Source organism: Barbatula barbatula (assembly GCF_947034865.1).
Source record: "Barbatula barbatula genome assembly, chromosome: 16".
In the NCBI taxonomy this organism is placed as follows: Eukaryota; Metazoa; Chordata; class Actinopteri; order Cypriniformes; family Nemacheilidae; genus Barbatula; species Barbatula barbatula.
The window spans coordinates 11,252,068-11,266,274 of NC_136779.1; the positions used below are offsets into that span (position 1 = coordinate 11,252,068).

General features: G+C 38.4%; 2 protein-coding genes across 3 annotated transcripts; both read left to right on the forward strand.

Annotated features, from left to right (window-relative positions):
- The first annotated feature begins 264 nt into the window (after positions 1-264).
- Positions 265-4,840, forward strand: csnk1e (casein kinase 1, epsilon). Its single transcript, XM_079475922.1, has 12 exons — positions 265-377; positions 500-561; positions 1,140-1,236; positions 1,316-1,426; positions 1,521-1,669; positions 2,181-2,409; positions 2,505-2,675; positions 2,981-3,129; positions 3,390-3,588; positions 3,680-3,816; positions 3,905-3,971; positions 4,047-4,840. The coding sequence occupies exons 3-11, from the start codon at positions 1,161-1,163 to the stop codon at positions 3,935-3,937; spliced, it is 1,254 nt and encodes a 417-aa protein (XP_079332048.1). The 5' UTR covers positions 265-377; positions 500-561; positions 1,140-1,160; the 3' UTR covers positions 3,938-3,971; positions 4,047-4,840.
- Positions 4,841-5,054: 214 nt separating this feature from the next.
- tmem184ba (transmembrane protein 184ba) lies at positions 5,055-13,436 on the forward strand. Of its 2 annotated transcripts, XM_079475821.1 has the most exons (10): positions 5,055-5,457; positions 6,063-6,284; positions 6,817-6,982; positions 9,519-9,609; positions 9,758-9,833; positions 10,006-10,097; positions 10,197-10,366; positions 10,490-10,684; positions 10,979-11,005; positions 11,694-13,436. In XM_079475821.1, exons 1-10 carry the CDS (start codon positions 5,449-5,451, stop codon positions 11,921-11,923), a joined length of 1,278 nt encoding a protein of 425 aa, XP_079331947.1. In that variant the 5' UTR covers positions 5,055-5,448; the 3' UTR covers positions 11,924-13,436. The 2 variants fall into 2 exon arrangements, with proteins under 2 accessions (XP_079331947.1, XP_079331948.1); XM_079475822.1 differs by lacking the exon at positions 10,979-11,005 and having other exon boundaries at positions 5,056-5,457.
- The last annotated feature ends 771 nt before the right edge of the window (positions 13,437-14,207 follow it).

Genomic DNA, 14,207 nt, shown 5'->3' on the forward strand with positions numbered 1-14,207 from the left:
TGAAGATAAATCTCTAGTGCTATTTTCTACATGTATAACATGTTTTCACATTTCTTTGCTGTCACACCATAGGACACATGTCAACTACCCATCCATAGCCCCAGTAGAATCGGTTTTAGGCTACAAAAATCTCTAATCGAAACGACTATTTGTTTAACACTATTTCAAAAATACGTCGTTTCTTTTACATCTGTTGCCAACCTATACGGTTTCCTAACAGAAAAGGGAAACTTTCTTTATCATAACGCGTACAGCAAGCGCGCTGCCCCTTGAAGTGATCCGGGTCCTTTCGCTAGTTTGTGAATGACATCATTTCTGCGAGAAGTGCGCTGGGATACAAACAAGGGAGGCTGCTGCTCGCTAGCCTGCTAATGCAAGTAGGTCAATCCGTGTGTTGCCAAATAAAACGAAGGATTTAAATGTGTGAAGTGGGAAGCTGTGGTAAGAATGACATTTGTAATGAGACGTGTAAATGACGCTTTCACTCTTCGCTGTCCAGGGTCCTGTCGTACGAGCGCAAGACTGTCGATCAGCCTCACTTTTCCACGACCGTCACGTTAGGTAAGCAAATGTGTTACAGCTCTAAGGTCATATGGGGATCAAATGAATATTTAACATTCGTTTGTTTGCGCTGAGTGATTGTGAGCGTTGCGTCCAGTTAGTGAAACCGCGTAGTCAACGTGTTTTTGGGTGCGGCTGCTACAAAACTGGTCGAAAACCATTGAATAGTGATTCGTCTGGTTTGTTCAATTATGCAAACGTCACGAAACGATCACGCAACGGCTGTATTATTCTCAATCTTGGCGTTTATAGTGGTTAAAATACTGAATGCACCATGTGCAAGTGCACATTGATGATCTGTGATGGTGGTGCGAGAGAAGAAATATTAACCTGTTCACTGCAAGTTCATTCGTATTGGACATTTACTGTGTTGCACTGCATCACATGACTTGATGTAAGATGGATGCTGACTGTGTTTTGTGTGCCGATTTTCTGTTCAAAATGTTCAAAATCTGATCATTATGTAAGAAATGCTCATGTGTGTTACAGTTGTGTGTGGATACATTGTATCTACTGTATATAGAAGAAGAATTGTGTATATGTGATCTGCATAATACTACTATTCGTGTGATTTTAAGGCTGCTTTTAGGGACAACGTCATGGAGCTACGCGTTGGGAGTAAATATCGCCTCGGGCGAAAGATTGGAAGCGGCTCATTTGGTGATATTTACTTGGGTAAACATTCATTCGATGCATTTTCAGATATTCGTGATCGATCTAGATTTCGTGAGATTTTAAGTGTGCAATCTTTCAGGCGCAAACATCACATCCGGAGAGGAGGTAGCCATTAAGCTGGAGAGTGTGAAGACTAAACATCCACAGTTACATATCGAGAGCAAGTTCTATAAGATGATGCAAGGTGGAGGTGAGAGGTTGCAGCTGTCCGTTTCCAAGAGTTCAATCGGTTATGTTGTGAATGGGTTTCCAGAAATGTGTCACTGATCTCTTTTTATCTATAGTGGGTATTCCCTCAATCAAATGGTGTGGAGCTGAAGGAGACTACAATGTCATGGTGATGGAGCTTCTGGGTCCAAGTCTGGAGGACCTGTTTAACTTCTGCTCAAGGAAATTTACACTTAAAACTGTCTTACTGCTCGCAGATCAGATGGTACAGTTACAATGTTATTCATATTTTTGATATAGTTTGGCTATTGAACTTTTTGCTTATATAATTGAATATAGACAAACTGTATATAAGTGATTGTTCACCCAAAAATTTTTAATTCTGTCATCATTTACTCACCCTCTTGTCATTTCAAACCTGCGTGACTTTCTATCTTCTGGAGAACACAAAAGAACATACTGTGAAGAATGTTGGTAACCAAACAATTGCGTGACCCATTTACTTTTTTTGTATGGAGTCTATGGACTAAAAAACAATGCAGCTCAATGGGTAGCACCGTTGTTTGGTTACCAAGATTCTTTAGAATATCTTCTTTTGTGTTCTGCGAAAGAAAGAAAGTCCTACAGGTTTGGAATGACAAGAGGGTGACTTAATAATAACAGAATTTTAGTTTCTGGGTGAACAATTACTATAAACATAACAGCCAATAATCCATTTTGCACATTTGGAACACTTAAAAACTTTCTAAGTACTCACAACATTTTTTTTGATCCAGATCAGCCGAATCGAGTACATCCATTCCAAGAACTTCATTCACAGAGACATCAAACCTGATAACTTCCTAATGGGACTCGGCAAGAAGGGAAACCTGGTCTTCATCATAGATTTTGGCTTGGCCAAGAAGTACAGAGATGCCCGCACACATCAACACATTCCATATCGTGAGAATAAGAACCTGACTGGTACTGCCCGCTATGCCTCTATTAACACTCATTTGGGCATTGGTAAGAGCACAAGAGGGTCCAGCAATACATTCTTGTATTAAAAACATTGGACTGCTAATTTTGAGCTATTCCTTATTTTCTTTCTTTTTTCACAGAACAATCTCGGCGGGATGATCTCGAATCCCTCGGCTATGTGCTTATGTACTTCAACTTGGGTTCTCTTCCCTGGCAAGGCCTTAAAGCAGCCACAAAACGGCAGAAGTATGAGCGAATCAGTGAGAAAAAGATGTCAACCCCCATTGAGGTGCTTTGCAAGGGCTATCCATGTGAGTAAATGGACGCTGATTGATGTTACGTATACAATATGTGTTCTGCATGGCTCTTATTCGCTCTCATGTCATTCAAAACCTGTATATGACTATTACTTCTGTGGAGCCCGAAAGAAGATATTTTGAGTAATGTCTGAGTGGTTTTATGACCATATAATGGAAGTCAATGGGGGCCATGTTTTTTGGTTACCAGCGTTCTTCAAAACAAGCTATATTTTGTTCTGCAGAAAGTCATACAGGTTTCTTCATACAGGAATTACTAAATGATGAAAGAAATTTCATCTTCTCTGATATTTCTGCAGCTGAATTTTCCACCTACATGAACTTCTGCCGCTCACTTCGATTTGACGACAAGCCAGACTACTCCTACTTGAGACAGTTGTTCAGGAATCTCTTCCACAGACAGGGATTTTCCTACGACTACGTGTTTGACTGGAACATGCTAAAATTTGTATGCAATCTAAAACATTATTTACATTATTTAATGCTCAATCCTGGAGATTTACATTTCTGAATAAATTGGTTGAATTCACACTCAAACACATCCCACTTGAATATTTAAACAAATTCCAAAACTGTATTTAGCTTTTTTTGGGAGGCTTGCATCTATAGTTTACATAAATGTAGATGTCCAGGAGCAGCGCATACTGTACTTTGAAGTACAGTTCATTTGTATTACATTGTTAACCTTATGGGTTCTGGGTCTTTCAGGGCTCCAGCAGGACAGCTGAAGATAAAGAGAAGGAGCAGAGAGGAGAAGGAGAGGAGAGAGATGAAAAGACAGGAGGTGGACCCCAGAGTTCAGTGGCTCGTGCTATTCCCTCTGGCCCCAACCTCCCGGCCCCTAACAGGGTCCGTAATGGCCCAGATCCACCCAGTTCCACACCTGCCTCACGTGTTCCCCAGTCTGGTCAGTTTGACGATGACTTGAGGCACTTTTTCTGTTAGTGGGTCATTTTTGAAGCAGGGTTGTGACTCTTGTAAGCTGTTGTTTTCTCCAGGAAATGCATCTCCAAGAGCAGGTCGAGGAGCTGAGCGAGAACGGAGAGTCTGTTTACGGCTTCACCGTGGCGCTCCTGCCAACGCCTCCCCTGATCTCCCACTGCGCCATGATCAAATCCGCATCACTCCCCCACAGGTTCTGTTCACATGCTGATTTTTCTCTTCATTTTCTTGATGCATATTATCGTTATTAATGCTGTATTTCTCTAACCTCTCTCTCACAGGTCAGCGTTCCATTCGAACATATCGGGAAGTGAGCGCATATTCAGAGTAATTTAATGTTTTTAGGAGGTCAGTCTTGTAGCATTATTTTTTTATGTTATGTTATATAACTTGTTTAAAATATTAACATCCCTCATTTTGCAGGATTACAACATAGAACTCCCCTAAAGCATTTATATTCATCTTTCTATATAAAATGGGAGTGCGACACCGAGGCTTAAGTGTAGGCAGGAAAAAAGAAAGAAAGGAACCACACTTTTGCAATGGACAACGTGCTCTGTCTTCACGCACCACAGATTGTTGCTGTTGGGATGGAACATCGAAAATGCAGATGCATGAATGAGTTGTGGACAGTGGATGAAAAGGTTTTATGAGGACCACAAGTTCTAGATGAAAATCAGTGGAAGTGGAAAATGAAATGTTTACGTCCACTCTGATAATGGTCTTTACTCTGGCTGTTCTCATGTTTTGTCTGAAATGCTGCGAAAGAAAGGGACTTGCTTGTTGGATTGTAAAGTTAAAATTAATTTTTGATAGACTGTAAAAAAATCTGTCCCTCACACTATTACTTTACACAGAAGAGTGTTGTATGTTGATACCTTGCTGACGTATGAGGCTTTGTGGAACCATCCTTTCCACGTACAATATTAAATATGTAAAAGTTAAGAATTTCCAATAATGTTGTATACAGTAAAACTGGTGTTTGGCTTGTGCACTTAATTGAATGGATTTGTAAAGATTTTGTGGATGATCGTTAAATTATTGAAGGTTATAAAAGCTCCAGTGAGCCCGAATATCAAACTGAATATCATTACAGGCCTGAATTTCTCTCTTACAAATACAACAACGTGGCATACAGAAAATTTGATGAAATGATGACTTGTACATTGACATCAACCATGACTCCATTTATAAATAAACTTATAACATATGAAAGTACTAAGCGTTTCAGTTTGTTTAAACACATGGGACTTTAACACAAAATAAAACAAAAATATCCCCGTGCTAACAAACGTTAAATACGACGTTTAGCATTAAACAATTTAAACCATATAGCCTATATATGTGACTTAAACATTTTTGAATTAGATCATTAAGACAGCTACGTTACTCGACACAGGTCTTTTATTTTGAAGTTTGAAGCTGCAACCCATTTTAGAAAAGTCAAAGGCTCTCTGTTGTGTCCTTCTTCACAGCTGTTCTCTGGTTTTATCTCCGTTAAACTAATCCGCAAGAGATTCTACTCAGTGCTGTGTTTCGGCAAAGGGGAAATTGCCATTAACAAAGATAGTTTTAAAAGTCGTTAGAAAGAGTAACAAAGAAAGAGTAAAAAGTCGATAGAAAGAGTAAAAAAGAAATGGTCAACGTTGAAAGGGACGGTGAATTACTTCATGGGAAGAAATAAAAGGACAGCGAGCAGATTTAGCAGCAGAGAGCATCCGCGCTGGAGTATAAACATGGATGACGGACAGTAGCGATGTCTGTGTGGATTTAAGGCCGAATCTGTTTTCATTTTTACACGGCGCATGATTTTCAAACCGCGTTTATGTTGTCGGTAAGTTCCTTACATCTGTAACGCTGGTATCAAAACTTTGTTTAATAAACAATGAGCGGCTAACCTATGAACAAGCTATAAAACGACGTCCTAAAAAGTAAGGCTATTGTTTAAAACGCTAAAATCTTTAAAGGCTTGAACCATACTTTCGGTTAATCTGAGGAATGTTTTTATGTTGTATATTGTTTATACTAAAATATAAAACGTGCAAAATGGTCCGTTTGTTACCTGTGTCTGGTCAAACTGTTGTGTTTGTCAATATGTACATTAAACGTAGTGTGACCGTTATTTGAATGAATTAAACAGTGAGTGAATTGGGGCGTGTTTTACGTTGAGGTTTTACGTTGAGGTTTAACTTCTAAAATAATAGTCTGAATTTGCTTTCAATAAAGTTTACTGAAGTCTTTCTACTGGGAGAATAAATAGTCAATTAGCGTGGTAGCATTTCTCATTTTGTGTAACGTTTGCCATTTAAATGTATTCATTGAGCAGACCCTTTAATGAAAATGTGAGCGCTTTAAACATTGTGTCAAAATGTGGTTTGGAAACTTGTAGACCTAAATCCTACAGTATTCCTTTGAGTGTTTTCTAATCTAATTTCACAGCTGTTCAGACGTGACGTGCCCTTGTTGGATCAGTTTGGAGGGGGCGTTGTCAGAATGGCTCCTGGATCTCTGGCCACGATGGCTCCTGCCGGGCCCAACATTTCCTGGTTTCCAGAGGCTCCTCTGCTCACACCGGATCAGCCCACCTTCCTCATGACCACCACAGCCCAGGCTGTGTCGGGCTTCTTTGTGTGGACGGCGCTTCTGCTTACCTGCCATCAGGTAACCAGCTGGATATCTACCACTTCTCACCAACGTCCTGTTTTATTCAGTAATAATAGAGCGCCTTTCCACCATCGCGCTAAACCGTACAGTCTGAACCGGCTACAGTTATGTTTCAACGTGAGCCTGCATCGACACGGCACTATTACAAACTGTTCTCGGCTCAGAGATTTCAGCACGGTTGTCTCGTGCCAATGAATGCGCGCAGGGGGGTTATAGCTCATTCTCTTGTGTTACCAAGGCGACGTGTGACGCGTTCGTGTTTACATTCTTAAAATTTTCGTTATCAGCCCTGCGATGGAAAAGGAAACCATTTACCCACCGGCTGGCAACGAGAACGATTCGGAGCGATGGTGAAAAAGTGCTCATTGTGTGCTGACAACATGAAACATTTTCTAAAATCTAAAGTTTCTAAGACCGCAAGGAATGTGATCTTTGCATACTTCTCGTTCACTTCAGTTTATTCTAAACCTTATTAAATCTTTATTATCTTGATAAGTCACGATCAAATGCCTTTGGCTGTTTTTCGCAGATCTACATGCATCTGCGTTACTACAGATCTCCCAAGGAGCAGAGGCACATAGTGCGCATCCTTTTCATCGTCCCCATCTACGCTTTTGACTCCTGGCTCAGCCTTCTCTTCTTTACCAACGACCAGTACTATGTGTACTTTGACACAATCAGGGATTGCTATGAAGGTAAGTAGCTGTCAACGTGATGCCAGCTGACTTTTACAGTGGTGCAGCATGCATGTTGTGGTCTGTACTTGTTAAACCGTACTCCGAGTCTCCGGTCTGCTGGGATTTCCACAAGCGATTGTTGCGTGGTAACTGTGTTAATCATGCATCAGTGCAGAGGGTACAGAGGACAACTGATCATGGATAAACTAATAAAGCTGATGCTCATTTGACACCAGTCTTGTTTGTTGCCATAGTAATATTCTCATTAGATGTTGTTTGTGAATGGATTTTATGTAATGGAGGTAAACTTTTGGATTTATGGACATTTGGTAGAAAGCTTTAAGCTTGTTTTTTTATTTTTTGCCCAATGAGGCATGAGACTGTTTGAGATGTCATTTGGGTGGGATATAAAGCTGTGGTCCACGTTATCTGCGTAATACTTTTAGCTGCACTGACTGGTGTTTGATTCGGCAGCAGTAAACTACAGTGAAGAGCAGCTGTGGCTACAGGGTGCGTGTGCTGTATATAGAGCAGCGCTTCAGCCTCCAGTCTCACATACAGTGATTCACACATGGCAAAGCAACGCAAGAGGACAAATTAACACCCACTGGAGATGTTTTTTATTAATGCCACAGTTTACAAGGGCTAATTCCTGGAGTTTCAAAAGAAATATCCAGAATCTAATCAAGTCACACATTTTGTTTAAAAATTGATACATGAAGGGTTTGTCACCAGAGGTCTTATAGGGAAAAAACTAAAAAAAACCGTAAGAGATTTTTCTATTCGGTGGAATGTAAATATGTAGACGTGGTTAACTCGGCGCTCTGCAAGTTGGGCGTTATAATGAAAAAAACATGTGAATTAATGCACACATAACAAATTAAACACTCTTTTGACCTTCTTTCAGTCTGTAGTTTCGTGATCCGCTCCAGTCCGGCACTTTCTCTCTCACAGTGATCTGCGCGTGCATTTAAAAAAGCTAAATCTCACATATTTCAGAAGTCAGGTCGCTTCTTAAAGCTGTTGATAGTTTTTAATAAAGTTTAACTTTAGGCGAGCCAAGGCGAAGCTTGTGTTGGAACGTGCAATGATGCTACTGGGAGACGCGTGTTGAGTCACCAGAGACTCGCAGTGCAAAGACAAGCGCGAGAATAAACAAACCTAAAGACAGAGTGTCGCATCACCCTCAAAGTGCGCATCTAATAGAGAGTGAAGAGCGATGAATACCTACAGTACAGACCCAATGAACACCAGTTTATAACACCGGTCAAATACTGTACTCTCATCTTTTGTGCATATATTCATACTTTATTGTTATACTTGTTATCTTTCTACTGTATACATATGATATTGCCAGAAGATAAATCCAAATAAATAATAAATCTGATCATCAGAACTTCATTTTATATCTTTAGTTCATTTTCATAACTACCCTTCAGTTTAAATATGGTTTGCATTTAAGTGAACTGTAATGAATAAATAAATTAAATCAATCTAGGAAATATTTGGTTAAAGATATAGAATTAAAATAGGAGATTGTTACCGTGAAATATATTGTTTCCGTGAAATAAAACTATTAATTCTGCGAAATAGATTTTTGGTCAATCCGCCCACCCCTAGTACTGTGCTTTATTTTGTATTTATAAACACATACACACAGATGCATATATATAGGACAACTATACAAGGTAATAAACATTGAAAGTTGTTGATAAATATAAATAAATAACTAAATTGTTCTTAAATATATATATGTACTGTACATATTCATCTTGTATTTATTAACACAAACACATACGTGCACATCTATTTAAGAACAATTTAGTTATTTATTTATATTTATAAATATATATATTTATATATTTATATTTATTTATATTTTTAGTTATTTATTTATATATATACATATATATATATGTATATGTGTGTGTATAAATATATATATATATATATATGTATATGTGTCTATGTAGGTACATATGTAGACACAAACTATTATTCTGGATGTGATTAATCGTTTAACAGCCTTACTTCTGTAGATGGTATAAATCATTTATTTAAATAAAGTGTTTAATAGATCCCTACAGTCCCTGTGAAATTTTGAATTACAACTGTTATTTTTCATGGAATATTGCAGTGTTTTTAATAAATAGCTTATCAGTGTGAGTTATTTCTCATTTTAAAATTCATGTGTCCTCTTAATCTTTAGTCAAAACCAGACTAAATCTATCTTCAGTGATGTCAGTTGGATGGCTTGTGCGGAGCATCCGTTAACTCCTCCCATCCCACTATCATAATGTAATGCCTGTTTAATACTATTAAATACATTTGCAATGGAAAACGCAAGCAACACTCAGTATTTTGTTTATATATATATATATATATATATATAATTTGATATATATAAATTGATTTTTATTGGAATGAACAATTGAAAAAACATTATTTTAGGGAAATTTTAAAAACTGATTTATCATTTTGGAACCAAACTCTTAATTTATTCTTTGTATATTTAATACAGATTCTAATGTTTCATTTTTATTGTTTTTTGCAGCATTTGTGATCTATAACTTCTTGAGCCTTTGTTATGAATATCTTGGAGGTGAAAGTGCTATCATGGCTGAGATCAGAGGAAAACCAATTGAGTAAGTGTCACAGTTTATTCATTCTCTTTGTGTGATGGTTTGGCCCAGAATCAGTCATCTTAATGATGTTTTAATGAGACTCTGCAGGTGCATTTTTGCAAGTTCAAGTTGAGCGATGGCTTTATAAGATCCGGTCTTTTTGTTGCAGGTCCAGCTGTATCTATGGAACATGTTGTCTTTGGGGCAAGACCTACTCTATTGGCTTCCTGAGATTCTGCAAACAGGTTCATATACTTATAACCTCACAAATATTTAATATCAAACAACAAAAATATGCTTAATATAGTGCCTTTAAAAAAGAAACCCAGGATGCTGTTTGTCCTTACAATATGTCTCTTAAGTTAAATTTTTTTGCATTTTATTTATAAATGTTTTGCTTGTTTATGAATTTCTCAGGCAACTTTACAATTCTGTGTCATCAAACCTCTGATGGCCATTATTACAGTCATCCTGCAGGCCTTCGGGAAATACCGTGACGGTGACTTTAAGTACGTGCTTCATATGCTTCGTCTAATATAAAAAACCTACAGGTCATATGTATTAAACTGACATTTTTATTTGCTTGGCTTTTATTTCTCACCTAATAGCGTTGCCAGTGGTTACTTGTACGTGACCATCATCTACAACATCTCCGTCAGCCTGTCCCTCTACGCCCTTTTCCTGTTTTACTTTGCCAACCGAGACCTCCTGAGTCCCTACAGGCCCATGCTGAAGTTCTTCATGGTCAAATCGGTTATCTTCCTCTCCTTCTGGCAAGGTAAGCAAATGCTTTGTTCCCCAAAACAAATTGTGTTTGTCTGCCGGCAGTGATGCCCAGGGGTATCCACGATATATGCCGTGTGGTTGTCAGAGTTGTCATGTGATGTCATTGGCCTTTTAGGCATGCTGCTGGCCATTCTGGAGAAGTTTGGTGCCATTCCTAAGATCAGCTCTGCCGAGGTTTCCGTTGGTGAAGGAACGGTTGCGGCTGGCTACCAGAACTTCATTATCTGTATTGAGATGTTCTTTGCCGCCTTGGCACTGCGACATGCGTTTACATATAAAGTCTACATGGACAAGAGACTGGATTCTCTAGGTGAGTTTTAGACAGCAGCTTGGTTTCTTTGTACACGATAATAATGATGTATATAAAATACTTTTTGGATTATCAAATAATTTGTAAATGGATCTTCCATGGCTGACTTTGCTTTTTCTGTGATCATTCCTTCCTTTTTCATGAATATAATTCATTAACATTGTCTGTTCTGCTCATTGCTTGCTTTATTCCTGTCCTCGCCTTTCTTGCATATCCCTTTAATTTCCATCATGCCATGCAATACTCCCCCCACCCCTGTCATTTCTCTTGTTCTTTCCATGCTGCATTTTAAAGGCCCTGTTCCTACATATGGACAGTTCGGTAGGCAGCAGTTTTTGATCTTAACTCTACTTTCTCCTTGTTCGTTGATGTACGGACTTGTGTAGCTTAAGGCTATGTTCACACAATGCGTTTACTGACAGGTGCGACTGTTCAAACAAAAAGCCCACAGGAACAAACTGAATACTATCTATTTGAACAATCAACCAAAGTCAAGCCCCTTTTATAATCTTCCAGTGGCCTTTAATAACACCTGTAATCATAGTGACAGTGACTGAAATCGTTCCTATTTATAACACCGGAAAGTGTAATTGAAATTGGGACAATTCAACCATCAAATCTTGATAAACGGGTGTTGTTTTCATTATGATACTAGCATACCCCTCCCCCCATTAACTTCTACTGTATGGACAAACATATGTTATTGTGTTCCACAAAAGAAATTCAGTCATGACAATGAAATAAACCAATTTCTTTTTTTAGAGAACAAACCTTTTAAAGAAGTTACTTCGATTACAGAATTCAGTTGTCACTTTTGAACTGCGTGCGAATGTAATCCTTAAAACCCGACTGACAACTGTATTTGGTGTGAACATACCTTAAGAGTGAGTCTAAAAACACAGTCTTTCTCAGTATTTTCAGTCTTTCTCTCTCTAAAGCTTTGCACAGCTAAACTCTTCATGTATAGGTGTCCTTTTGCATGTAACAAATGTCCCCCCTCGCTCTTAAGGTCACTGTGCCCCCATGAAGAGCATCTCCAGCAGCTTGAAGGAGACCATGAACCCTGGAGACATGGTTCAGGATGCCATCCACAATTTCTCCCCAGCTTACCAACAGTACACCCAGCAGTCGACGCTGGAGCAGGGAGTGACTGCCCCGCCGATCTCCCGTAATCACAGCTCTATTAGCTCTCGGGACAATGAGAAAACCCTCCTGCTCAGCTCCGATGATGAATTTTAATCCACTCACCCTTTGTGTGTTACCTAGTAAGGGACCGTGTATTGTTGCGATAGTATAATGGTGAAGTTAACATAGGGGCAAGTTATTAAAGGGCCATCTTAAGTAGAATACAGTTTAAGCTGCTCATACTTGCTTGCTCGCAGACTTCCTGCGCTTTTGTTTAATGTCCTTGAAATAGAGTTAAATAACACGTTCAGCTATACATGGAATTCGTAATCAAATTTTCAATGTCCTCTTCAGCGTTTGAATCAATGTTTTTTTTATGCTTGTTGTTTTACGTAAGGGGTGTTTTAAAATCCCAACATATTTATAAAAAGAGTGGCAGGAATTTGATACAGTAACTTTTCTTTTATTCTGGCTTAAGTACACCTTCACGTCTTAAGTTTCAACAGTGTTTATTGCGTCCCCAGTGATTTATAGAGAGGGTGTGGCTGAAATGAGAGAGTGCCGTGAGGGTGGAGTGACTGTCGGCTCTTTGTAACATGCTGCTGTTGTTTTGACTGAACCGAGGGACAACACAGGAGTGGTTAATGGTCCAAGATTACAGATTTATAGAAATGTGCTGTAGGCTTGGATAAGGGTGAGCAGTGCTCGGCTGTTTGGACTATAGGGGTGTAATTTGGGCATTACTTGCCTGGTGCAGATTAACACAGGCTTTCATCAAATGTGGCGACCCCTGATGTTAAGCCACTATCTAGGTTAGCGGAGCGGTTTAAAAAATAGATCAAGGTTATGCACTTAGATAAATCCAATGACAAGCTCACGCACACTGTTTTTGAGGAAAAACTTACCGATGCATTTTAAAATAGGCACTTTGTCTAGAGATCCCACTAGAGGGAGGCATATTTAACTGTTCAAATGGAAAGACACACATGCTCATTGCTTATCTTCATGGGACATGTCTGTTATCACTGACCCTTTGAGAGCCACACCAAAGTCTCCGTTTCTTCAGAAGCACCCACCGTTGCATATATTCAGAGCATTTGGCCCTCAAAGACCAAGCTTTATGGTTGGTTAAATGGTGCGTTCGGTGTTACATATTAACTGCAGTTTGCTTTTATTGGTTGAGTGTAGGCCAGTATGAAAACAAAGCAACAGAAACCAAGAACGAGTTTGTGTGGTACATGCTTATTAGTTTGATAGCGTTTTACAGTGTATTCTTTCCAGGAAAATTTCTTTTAATATAGACGTTATTGTTACTTGCACTAAGCAGTTCTGTATATTTAGGGGGAATCCAAATATTTAGTATATTTTGGAAAGCTGTATATGTATTTTATTATTCAGAGAGTTATGGCGTATGGGATTTAAAGACATAGGCAGTCCTGTTATATTTCAAAAGAATATTTTGTGGACACATATTTTGTAGTAACACTAAGAAAGTTATATATTTTCTTTGTACAGTCTTGTTGTCAGAGTCAGAGCATTATGTATTACAGTGTCAAAGATTGCGCTTCTGTTTTTTCCCTTTGATGGCTCTGATAAATATCTAGAAGTCAATAAAGAATTGTCTGTATGTTTTTGCAAAGTTCTTCCTTGCACACTCAATGAACAGGTATTGTTTTATGTACAATATATACAACATTTATTTTAATTAAATGATATAAAATAGACAATGAATTTACCATAGAAAAATACAGATAATAAATACAAACAACATTTTTGTGCTTTACCCTTTTACAAAACATTTGACACGTTTGAAAGCAAAGGTGTCACGGTCATGATATTATCCGGGTTAAATGATTCTCAATATTGATAATGACATAGCTAAATATATATAATTAGAAAATCACCAGAGATATCATGTTTACGATCAATACAGTATTACCCCTAAAGCAGGCTTGTAGTTGTCAGGAATCATACTGACAACCACGAGTTGATGTGACACACATGTGATAACCTCGTTTCCGTCTTTCTTATATTCCCTCTGTCACTTTCTAATCCTTCATCTTTCTCCCATGTGAGCTGTACTGTAATTGCTCACTTCCCATTTAGCCTTCCCGCATCCTCTTTGTCCTCTATTTTCACATCTTTCTAAAATTTCCCTTCCTCACTTTCCATCCAATGGCATTTTTTTAATATTCCGACTGTTCGAAATATTCAGATATGTTTGTCGTCATAAATAGCAAATAATATGGTCTTGGTTTTTAAATACAAAAATACCACTACAAACAAGCTGCTCTAATATTAGTACAAGGATGACCCTCACGCGTACTGAATCATATGAAAAGTAATGGGGCCTTACCATTACTAAACTACTCATTACAACAGGTAAACGTTACGTAAA